We start from the raw sequence: 12,386 nt of genomic DNA, 5'->3' as shown, positions 1-12,386 counted from the left end.
CTAAGTTCTTTCTTTGTGTTGTTTTTTAACTGTGTATGGGGTATACCCATTAAATGGGCAATGCCTAAGTATCGGTAATTCTCGGTTCCTTTAAGGTCTTCTGTTAAAGTATTTTCATCGAGGGTATAATCATCTGTGGCTGTTAGTTTTCCCCTCTGTAAATGAATGGATTTGCATTTGTCTATACCGAGTTCCATTCTCACGCCTTTAGTAAAGTTGTTGGTTATGGTAAGTAGTTTTTTAATTGCATGGGCGAATTTCCTTATTACTTCAATTCATCCACATATAACAAATGGTTTCGGGTATAATTGTTGTCTTTCTGGCTTGTGGCTATCTTAAACCCATACCATGTATGGTTCCGTGTTTTACTTAGAGGTTTAGACGCATACAAAACCATAGAGCACTGAGGTAGTCGCCTTGAAATATCCCTTTGCGGAAGTATATTCTTCTAGACTGCTGCGCTCCATTTATTGTGTTCAATTTTATTGTTTTTGACCATTTTTGCATTATCAGATCAAAGAAGGCCATTATATTGTTATTATTATTAACTTATAAATATGCCTCGTACTTGCCATTTATTTGATGGAAGGTAGGTATGTTATTATTTAAAATGGCCTCATCAAAATGCGAAGAAAATATAGTGTCATATCATAAAATTTTAAAATAAATGCGTTTATCATGCTTAGTTTATCCACGTAACTAAAAGCGTTTTTGGTACTCCATCTTATGAACCACTTCGCCAGTTATCGTTCAAAGAAAACCCGTTTATGGTTAAACTAAGTACCTTATTTTTCATTACTTCTATTAATTCTAGCTACTAATGGTAGCCCTTGATATCCAATCCCTTACTCCAGTGCTGAGCATTTTCTCGGAATTTTTACAATTTCTGGTAATTTTACTACTGTACATAGAAAGTTGAAATAAAAACTGCCATATCTAAAACTCTACCATTTTTTGTCTTTCTATGCAATAACTCGTCTAAAAATTTCTAAGTAAATATCCGATCTTAATATTACGGCGGAAATATAAAAGATGATCTAATTAAAACACGTTATACTACGTTTTCCTCAGTTCTACGAAGTTTCGCGAGAGCGTAACATTACGTCATTAGCAATTTAAGCGTTAAAAATGGTTGTTTTAGGTTAATACATCTATCTTCGTTGTCTTTCGTTGGGGAAAGAAATAGATGTGTCGTATTAGCTATAGTGAATTATTGTGAGCGTCAATTATATAATGATAAATAAATATTTTTCGCAATGTTTATTGGTTAGCTATATTTCCATTTCGAGAAAAATAAGTGTTTCAAAAATACACTATTGGCACTTGATATGCGCTAGAAACTGCGAATGTGCTTATTTTTGTTCTAGCATGAAAACAATCACTCAAGCGTACTCTTAGAAGACCTACTTCACTATGATGGAATAAATTATAAAAATAAAAGGCCACTTTGTACATTCCTTATCAAATTACTTGCAATGTGTGAAAGACGTTGCGTCAATTAGGTGGGCTAACTCTCTGCTCATTCAAAGTGTTTATGAGGGAGAGGATGTTAAAGGAAGGCAAACTACATTTAGACGGATCACAGCTCGATTGCTTACCCTTCGTCATCTCCAGCTAACGCCCGCTCAATGTTAAGGAGGGCCATCATATAAAGCTTATATAGCCCCGGTGGGGAAAACTTGTGAATCGCTTACCCACTAAACCTCTGGAGCTTCGCGGAGCTTAGGAAACTTGAACAACTCCGCTACCGCATAGCGTTAGCGCGAATCCTGTGAAGCCACCCGCTCGTCCGGACCTGCCTCACGCACTACGCTTCCTTACCACCATACACTCCTTCGCTGTTCTTCACATTCGCATTGGAAATTCGCCAGTCTTGTGTCTTCTCCCGAACCTTCTTACCGCGTTTTCTGCATTCCATTCGCCACCTTTATGCTAATTGACCTCAGTGCCCTCCCGCCCGTCAAGTGTTTGTTTGCATACACTCTCAAAGTTTATCTTTAGGCTCACAAACTTAAGACTTAACAGTACTCAAAGCAATAGATGTGACGTAAAGTAATTAGATACGATATTGATAGTGGCCTAAGAAAAAATATTATCGCGTACAATGTCGTGAAAAATAGTTTTATTCGGTTCAAAGTATCCTGGATAAGTTATATTTGTTTCTCCGAAAATTTTCAAGTATAAAATTTACAGCTGAATATACTACATCAAAATAGCTATCATAATTAAATAATGAATGCACATTTAGATATATACTGGGATTGGTCAAGCGCCGGAAAAATTGCAATAAAAGTTCCTGCATTTAAGATTGAAGTTAGGCATTAATTTCAACGAGGCTTGAAATTGGTATGTAAATGTTTTCTCCAATGTCTCATGTCATCCATTAAACTGAGAAATTATGTGAGACTTTGCTTGCGTATTTTCAAGCATGTTCTGTGTATAAATATAGGCATTATTCGAGAAAGGAAAAATTATTTATTTACGTTCTAACTTGGAATAATCGGAAATTGATTGGGATTTGTAAGTGATCTCTTTAGCAATATTTTGAAGAATTGTTTTTAAGGATTCAGATCAGTAAATTAGTAAAAATTAGTTTTGCCTATAATCTATATAAATCCAGCGATATAGAAACTCAAGTTATTTCTTACATACCGTTTGGTAAAGAATGGAATTTACATTCATGTTATCTCGATGGTTGCAATACGTGGAATTGAACCCATTTCATCTCTGCGGTTTGGTTCCCTCCATTTCTGATGAAACGATGGAGGGTATAATAAGTTATGCTTAACGGATTATTTTCATTCTCCTAACCAATTACCCCAATCACCCTTCATTTCTCTTCACTTTCCGGTTTTTAAACTCCTTCCCTCCCTCTTACTCGACGCCACAATATTCTCTCTTTCATTGTCTTCTGTGATCGTTTTTGTTAACTTTCCACCTTTACCCATTCTCTACATCTCTCTTTTCCATGTTCCCTCCCCTTTCCACGAAACCCTATTCATCCCTGTCTCTCCCCTACCCTGGAGAGAACACGTTTTCAAAGCACTCAGGAGAGCGAAGGCGCCGTCTCGGACTCACGCACACTGTTAGAGTGGAGAGGATTTTCGAGTCCCCTACAATGAAGCCGCTCAATTAGTCACCCATTTAAAGGGGCGGAATGGTGGTTTGGGTGGGTTCACGGGAAAGGGAAGTTGGTTGTTTTGTGTGGGGGTAGGGTGGGAGCGTATGATGCCGGCGCGGTAGAAGGGCTGGTAAATGTTGGGATTGGTCTAAGAGGAGAATTGATGGCAACGGGTGTGACCGTATAATGGAATACGAGGCGTGGTGCACGGTAATGTGAGCGGCGCAAATATTTTAAAGCTGCGACTCCTCAAAATGTGCGCTAAACGTGATGAATGGACATGGTGCCATCGCCCCAACGCCTCCGGGATCATTTGTTGAGTGAAATTGGGCGGAAACGTGGAAAAAACAGTGGAAAAATCTAGAATCAGGAGTCTCTCATAATATATCGTCAAGTACTTCATTTAAAAAAATCACTGCGACTATACTGTGGTAACGCGGATAACACCTCTAGGCTATTAAGATGGAGTTGACAGGGTAAATCATGGGACAAGTGTTTCACGGGAGTATAGAAATGGAGTAGGATAACGTTCAAACTTGAAACGAAAACAGGGCTCCTAAGTGAAATAATGTTAGTAATGTGGAGGAGACTAAATTATATGGGATATAGCAACTTTAATGACCACGAATCTTAATGCAACTTTAAATGCATAATTCTTTTCATCCTGACTCATTCGCGTGTAACGTGCCTACACAAAAATCATGGCGAATGAAAAGGGAGGTTATTGTGTCCCTCAATCTTACGATTTGTCGAGGTGATATTAATTGGAATTGGTAACACTTTTCAGTGAAATTAATTCGACAGTAAATGTCTGCAAATGGAACAGATTTGTAGAAAGCTTAAAAGAATCTTTGGAGTTCATTCCAAGTTCACTCAAGCTATAATAATTTGTAGAAGAAATTCTTAACTCTGCATTTATGACACTTATTGGATTTTTCATCAGTGTGGTAGATAGATAAAAACACGTTTTAAGGGCGCAATACTGTTTTAGGTATTAATTTTTATTCCTTTTAACTCGGAATCATTTTTGAATGGATGCCAATAACACGAGCCTAACTGTCTTAATAATCGGAAATTTATCTGTACTTGGAAGAATTCTTGTTAAATATTTTCTTTTTGTGTTGGCAAAAGAAAGTTAATTGTCTATAATATTTTCTTTTTTTGTGCAGTTTGATTCCGTATAGACATGCTCGTGCTTTTAGTAAGTGCCTGAACGGAATTGAAAGCACTTCTACAACTAAGGTAGAGTGAATAATAGCAAGAATCATATCATAATTATCCCTCTCCAGGCATAAAAAATAAGCCTCCTTAGTTATCTTCTCTGGAAAATTTAAGGCGTCCTCTTAATAAAGCAGAAAAATTGATGATGGATTAGTCTCTTTCTTGTCAGTGCGTAAGTGAACTTCCGACCCAGAGGGAATCTGCGTTAGCGTAGCAAGAACGTTTCCTTCATTCACACCTGGATGTAAATCGGCCCGTGTAGCGATCGCAATGAACGCTGGATGGCTGAAGAGAAAGCTGAATTTCTTGGATCTGTCTTATGTCTCCCCAGGAGACGGAGGAAAGGAGACGGAGACAAGCTCGTGCAATGTGGAAAAAAGAAGGATTTCGTCTCGAGACGAGGAAACGGGACGTAAGAAGAGTGGAAGGGCAAAGATTAGAGGCAATGGGAAGTGTTGATGTTAGGTTTGGAGGATTTCAGGTGAAACCCAGAAGTAGTATGTGTGTGTCTGAGAGAGAGGAGTGTTACTTTTGCTAACTCGCAAGAGGTTTTAGCTCTAAGGAACCGCATGCTTTTAAGAGGAGTCTTCTGAAATGGGATAGGATCGTATATCTTTATATTATTTTCTCTTTTATTATAAGATTACGTTTCAGGTAGAGGATAAAGCTAGGGAGAAGTCTTTCTCTGCCTTGTTCGGTTGCCAAGACAACGCCAAGAGAGATTGAAAGAGGTGGTTGGGTGCTGTGTATGCAAGCCAGTGATTGTTTGAGAACGGAGTTTTGTGGCAGGGAAAGAACTTGGAGGAAATGAATGGCGGACCTGGGTTTTTGAGTGAGGGAGGAAAGCTAACAGGTCTGCTCCGGTGAAGAATACAACATCCTCCTAATGTAGTGTTGGATTTCATTATGGGCAAACTTCATGCATGTAGGGAAGTTCGCTGGGAGCAAACTTTACAATACTTGTCTTTGTCGTCTTGGAGTTATTAATGAGAGGGGTCCAGAGGGTGGGAACGATGTTTTTGTGGAAGAATCCGTTGGCAAAGGAAGGTTCTTAGCTTGAAGTCATATATTTTGGTTGAGTCACGATTTTGCATCGGAGAACTTTCCCTTTTAAGTATTGAGCGTTTTGAGTTCAAATCGGATGAAGGAAAGTATGTAGGTATTATTATGCATTAGCAAGGTTATTGAGAAAAATGTATTTGAAATTCACTTCAAAGAAACTGAAATTAAAATTTTGCACATGTACTCCGAGAACAGTATATTTAATGTAATGAAAATACAGTTAAGTCTCACCATAAAAAAATGAGTGATGAAATATTTATACATTATATGCAGGTAAATCTTACAGTGGTATTTTATATTCCATGTGCAAAGGTCTTTGATCTTTAGTGTGGTACCTACTTATACAGATTCTACAGCGAGTCGGTCACTGCTAAAATCGAATTATTCTTGTATATATTTTTGAACTCTTTGAAGTCATTTTCTCTAATAGCTTGTGCATATGTTGATGATAATTGGGGCAATCCTGTAATATCAACATATTGATGGCTAAGTTTTAACAACATGTATATCAAACATAGCTACTTTTCAGGAAAGCAAAAAAACCATTAATTTCTTTTACTTACACACTGAAAATAAAAACCAAGAGTTCATAAAACTAAAAAAGAATCATTCATTTGCAAATTAAGAGATGTTCTTTGCTTGTATTTAATTATTTAATGTTATCACACTTTGTTTAAGATGCCTGTCTCAACCGGCCGGATTTGAGATATGTATTGTTAGAACTTTGCCATCGATATAGATTAATTATAATTTACAATGAGGCTGTTCATTAATTTTCCCTTGAAACTACGTATATTTTCCAAGGTACATCGTGTCCAAGGTCGAAAATAACTATTTATGAATAATAATAATTTTTCTACTCGGCAGTCCCACTCAGCTGTAGTAATAGTCTAAGGTTCCTTTCCGGCACGGCAATAGAAACTAAAGGAAAGTTAAAATCAGTAAAATCTCAATAGTTTCGTTCCCGCGAGAAAAATGTAGAAACGAAACGAAATGGATTTAAATCCGGGGAGCGAAACAAAGGGTCGAAACAAAATCGGAGTCAAACTTACTTCGGGTCAAAACTAAATTAAAACTCTGGGACGAAATGAAACGCAGATAATATTTCGCACCGTAGGGGCCACTTGCTTCACCTTCGAACAGTTTAGTTTGAACCCACACACCAAACACGAAGTATGGTTGAATGAAGTAGAGATTCGGCCTACCACCATTAGATGCACAAGGCAATCATATTTTTACCACTAGCAGGAGAACGGTAAACGTAAACTGGCCATCCGATTTTTGAGCTCTAAGAAAGTTAACTATGAGCAGCGGAGTTTCAATTATTTTAGTTTAGTTCGCGGGCGTTAAGTTTCATCCCGGGTCGAAACTGAACTCCTTGGCGATTTTAATTTCGTGCGGGAACGAAACTAAACCTATACCTGGTATTTTCGTCTCCTTACGGGTCGAAACGGAACATTTTGGTTTCGTTTTGTTTCACTTAACAGTGGTTGCCATCTGTGGTTCCTTGCACACACATTGTCATTGGATCGTAAAATAAATCACTCGTCCATATTTCAATAGTGAACTAATTGAGGGAATGGGAGCTTGCTCATGGACTGGCCACGATCCGGTACCGATAAAAAGTCCATTGATCACGAAAATCAATCAAGTGATCGTTTGACTGGTTAAAATCCGGCGTATGGGTCAGCAACACTGCATTAATAAAATTTTGGTCGATATTTTTACCGGCCATCCAAAATCGGTGTGTGTGTGTGCGTGCAATGAACATAACTGTTTTAGTTTTCGCGCTTATGGCTGTTTTAGGGTGAGTTCTACCACAGCCCATCTAAACAACCTTCATATTCTTATGTTGTCAACTCCTCTTTCTCCTATTTTCCAGAATGGGTCTGGGTGAATCTTTGCGTCCGGATTGGGAGCGGCCTGCGCCCGCGCCAGGGGCGGCGGCTGCCTCCGGGCCCCCCTCGGGCACTTTGGGCAGCTGCGTCGGCGGTTGGTCCACGGGTGTGCAGGGCCCACAGTGCGCCGGCTTCCGCGTGGGCATCTACGGCTGGCGCAAGCGGTGCCTCTACCTGCTCGTGCTCTCCCTAATGGTCATGGTCATCGTCAACCTAGCCCTCACACTCTGGCTGCTCAAGGTCATGGAGTTCTCGTCGGTGAGTGCATTTGCCACGAATTATTTATTTTTTTATTTTGAATAAAATGAAACGCATGCAACAAGACTGCCAATTTAAAGTGTGCTTATAAAAAATAAAAATTATACAAGTAAGCTAATTACAGTTTCAAATCACACAAAAAAAAGAAAAAGCAAAACTGTTACCGAAGCCGCAATATCAGCATTTATCATGCTATTTAGTAAATTACTCGCGGTGCTCCGCGCGCGCTCGTTAAGGGATTACGCCCCTAAGTTCCCCGGATACAACCTCGCCGTCTAATTTTGTGGGTGTTCAAACAATTTTCATACGAGTAATCTGGCCCCAAAGTCCTAGGGGGGAAGGGCAACGCCCAAAGCAGGCAAGGAGGCAGGGAATCGGACCCTAGGCTACGCCACGAACGGCTTTGCCGGCAAATAGTCTATTATGCGTTGCATTAGATGATGCCGAGTGAGTTAAATTTTTAATTGACTACACAAACGGAACAAAGTCAGTCGGGAGAGAATTTATCAGGACAGAAAGTCGGTAGAATAGAGAGCGCTTATTGACGCATAGCCCGGATATTGAGATATGGAGTAGGGAGGTCGAACGGGTGTGGCGGAAATGTAGTCTAATGTTGAAGAAGGAAACAATATGATTTATTTAAAAATGTGCAGCTATTATAATCAGAGAAATTCATTCTTTCTACATGTTTCATTGCTGGAAGATTTTCTTCGGTGAGCTGGCCGCTGATCTCTCATTTCAATATAGTGAATCGGATTGAGTGTATGGGTGGGGGACACCAATCGCCAGAATGAAATACACTACGTGCGTACCTTATGGTTATCATTAGAATATTTACTGGATCGCAGGGAAAAATATAGGATTTCTGTTAGTCTATCCACCAAACGTTTCCACACGGCTGCACGGATTACGATCAAAGTAGGTGCATCTCATACCTCTGCAGTATTAGTGACCTAGTCTTAAATTTGATACTTTCTAACATATAAACTCATTAAAATACACCTATGATGCTTCATTTCTCCAAAAACATTTTCTTGTGTGTGTTACAATAGAAATAAAATGTTGGGGAAAAGTCACCCGATTCCCGCCTGACTTTGCTCCAACGACATTGAAAAAAAAAAATATCTTGAATACTTTACTGGTCTAAAAAGGTGATTTTCAGTAACTGTAAAATATCAACAATCTAACCTGAATGAAATAAAAAAATTTTAAAAATATTTCAAGCAATTTAAACAAAAAATAAAGTGAGGGGTCAAAATATTTGGGGCAAAGTCGGTACGGTACTTCAAAAACCCCGTAATTCATTTCTGTTGCGTCCGAAGCGTCCTTTGCGTCCTTTTTCATTACCGTTTGTTACGCCTCTTCAAACAACCTCCGAGCATTCTTCTGATTAGGCACACCTCTTGACACGCTCGAAGGGAAAATCTAAATCAAAAAGTTCCTTAACTGTTAATCCTCTTGGTGCAAACCCTTTGCTGGTGAATGATTTCACATTATTTTTTTGGTCTACCCAATTACGGACACATATAACGATCAATGTCGTGGAGCGGGGTATAACCTGATCCCTTTCACGGTGTAGGGAAATAGTTTTTTCGATTATGTGCTGCTTAGCGTCTTCTTCACAACGTCTTCGTTCATTTTTGAGTGAGCAAACATTACGGGGGAGGGGGAACATCAATATGCCTGCTTTGTTCCTTTGCCTAAAATTCCCTATATGTGACCATGAATTCCAAGTTCCAAGTATCCCACTTCTCTGGGTACTATCCTTCCCGAGCAACGTCGGGTGTCCCACTGTTATTTTCTAAGCGAATGTGGAAATAAAATATTCCCCGATGAAGAGACTAAAACCATTTATTTACTGTCTTACCGTGACAGAAGTGATCGTGAAAAGAAGGTAAATGATATTGACAGGCAAACGGACACATTTCATGCTTCTTTTTTCTATCACTCCAGCAGGAATAGCAAGGAGTTTTGATTGATAAATTTAATGGCGGCACCCAATAGTACGGCTGATTGCATGTTCTTCTTTTTCCATTGGTTGCATTTTTCGCCTACGTATCCCGAAGTGTTCTTAAGCACAAAATGAATGTAAACATAATCCTTAAGCATTTAACTTTGCCGAGTTCAGAGTTAATTCTGTTTGAGCAGTCTTTTTCAAGTCCTCCAAACCCACTTAAATGAAATACTTTAATTGAAATTAAATAAGTAGTATTATTAATATTATTATTATTTTATGTGTCAAAATTTTTTGCGTATTCTATTCTGTTCTTATATATATGTGTATACTTTAAATTATATTGCTGTATAAAAAACGCGGTCGTAACATTTTTATGTAAAAATATTGTATATCGTTGTATGTTGTCATCTTTGTATTTTATATTGTTCATGTTTTCTATTTCATAGCCCTGAGGATGATTTTAAATAAATCGAAACGTTGGCTATAACTTGGTTTTTATTGACCTAAACTCCATGAAATATCATAAAATGTTAATTGAAATTATCACTGTAATTTCAAAAGACACTCTATTTTTGACCTGAACTTTGTTTTCATTCTAGGAAGGAATGGGAAACCTAAGGATCGTTGCTGGTGGAATACAGCTAAACGGCCAAGCAATGATTCTGGACACTTTAGTGGCATCTTCCATTAAATCTCGGAGAGGCCAACCAATAACCATCGAGTCTTCCAGAAACTTCTCCGTCAATGCCCGCAACGACGAAGGAAGGATTGTAAATAGGCTTTTTCTCGGTAAGTTTACTTTCTATGTGATCAAGAGTATCTTTACGGATGAAAATGGCCATTGAAAGTCTATTGATTGCAATATTTGCGTCATAAAAATATTGCTTTAGTACGCGTAGCACTGGGAGGAGAGATGAGACTAATAGTAATTTCTTTGAGCAAAGGCTTCCACCGTGTCCGTTGTTTTTTTTAAATAACGAGCAATGTGAGAAAACTCAAGAAGATGCCGTCAGTCATTAGTAATTTCTGTTAATTATTGAGTACCATTTTCATTTCTAGTTAAAAACAATCAATTATTAGAAAAGGCTACCTATTGATTATACAATGTTAAATAAATATTATTATATGACTACATAGTTAATAACTGAAATGATAGGAACGTTCTATTATATACATTTCAAACCGTTTTATTGTTATTCTGAATATCGTATAGTGGGAAAAATCATCTCTCATTCTGTACGAATTGTCGCCGTTTCCGAGGAAACAAATTCATAATAGTATCCATTTTAACTTTTGGCAGTAGTTTAATGTATTTCAGCTAAATGCGACAGAATCCGTGGTTGGGTACGCGAACATGACTTCATAACACTTTTCTTTGTATTTATTCCCGGCCTTGATTACTTTGGCCTTTTGAAGGAAACTGCTTTTCTTGGAACGGAATCACTGCCTTCAGTTCCATTTGAGGTGGCCTCTTTTATTTGATAACGTTGGTAATTATTTCCCGCAACCCTGAAACGTATCACTCTTGGTAGACCTAATGTTGTGTACTTGATGAAGACCTTCAGGCAGTCATTTATCTTCCGGGCCTTTCTCAAAATAGCCGGCATTCTTTCTAAGTTTTGTTGGGAAAAAATGGAAGTGGCTTATCGTGAAAGAACACACCTTTCCAAATGGCGGAGCAACAAGTTAGCTGGAGGGCGAATGGAACAGGATTAATTTGGGGAAGCTCTGAGTATTAGCTAAGAAGCTTTTCCTTAGAATATAAGCTGTTTCCGCTTACTAGTACGTGAGATGGAGGTGAAGACAAACTTGAAAAATACTGGTTTAACACAATTTGAAAATTTTATGGCAAAATCATGGTGTCTATCTATTCAATGCTTATTTAAATATTGGAATTATTTCAAAATTTGTAGAACTTTACGTAGGTAGCTTTTCATATTTTTTTAATTTATGGCAACTATTTATTAATCTTTATTTACCGCACCGTAAAAAATATACGGTACCTTCTTTAATATAGGGTTATCTTTGAAGAATGGTTAGGTTTTGAGCATGGTTGAAATGAAAACAGAGTTACAAATATGAGGGACGTTTTTTTTCAACCTCCGAAACCTCAGCAAAAACACCATTCAAATTTCATCATACCAACTTTGACTTTCCTTCGTCAGTTCAGGCCACAAATAAGGCCACACTACTTCCGTTTTTTTTAAATAGTCAATCTTAATGGAGAATCATTTGAGGCATATATGCCACCAATATGTATGCGTATTGGTTGAAATAATATAAAAATATATTGATTAACGGCGGCTAGTCCTATCTTGCCCCATTACGTTTGCTCAGAGTCAAAGTGTTAGCTTATTGCCGTCAACTCCGGACCTAGCTGGCTGTAATGTTACAGTGAAAACTTATTTCAACAAAAGCAATTTAAAGCGCTTCCATGGATTATCAATATTTCAAAATGAAGTGCTCCTTTAGCAGTTAAATATCACATTCCCGCCATGCTGATCGCGATAGATATTCCCAGCACTGAAAACGCAACCCACTCAAAATGTTCACATTATTTTTGGCGACCATTGTACGATATATAATGAAAGAACACAAGTCTGTAGAGTGCCGCAAAAAATCATAAAGAAATTTGAATCACAGATATTTTTGGGTGAATCTATCCATGCATAAATGTCTTTATCTTTATTTTTTATGTAAATACAGAGTTTAAAAATGCTTTTTTAGAAAGTGCATGAAGCGTTGAAATTTTATGACAACTGACCTGATTAAATGAATTTTACAACGAAACATCATTAAGTTTTAACTCAGTATTTGGAAATGTCAAAAATTCGTAGATTTGTAGTTTTACATTATATTTTAATTCACC

At 37.9% G+C, this 12,386-nt stretch overlaps 1 protein-coding gene across 4 annotated transcripts in view; it reads left to right on the top strand.

Moving 5' to 3' along the window:
- The window catches only part of LOC124162260 (delta-sarcoglycan-like), a 391,441-nt gene that overhangs the window by 365,244 nt on the left and 13,811 nt on the right, over nt 1-12,386 (top strand). For all 4 annotated transcript variants that reach the window (XM_046538731.1, XM_046538734.1, XM_046538732.1 and 1 more), the window contains 2 exons: nt 7,287-7,560; nt 10,117-10,306. In XM_046538731.1, coding sequence (XP_046394687.1) covers nt 7,287-7,560; nt 10,117-10,306 — 464 coding nt within the window. The remainder of the gene's footprint in view (nt 1-7,286; nt 7,561-10,116; nt 10,307-12,386) is intronic.

This window comes from Ischnura elegans, chromosome 7, assembly GCF_921293095.1.
Source record: "Ischnura elegans chromosome 7, ioIscEleg1.1, whole genome shotgun sequence".
NCBI classification, from domain to species: Eukaryota; Metazoa; Arthropoda; class Insecta; order Odonata; family Coenagrionidae; genus Ischnura; species Ischnura elegans.
Note: the sequence above shows the minus strand (reverse complement) of the source record. Positions and strands in the feature narration are given on the sequence as shown.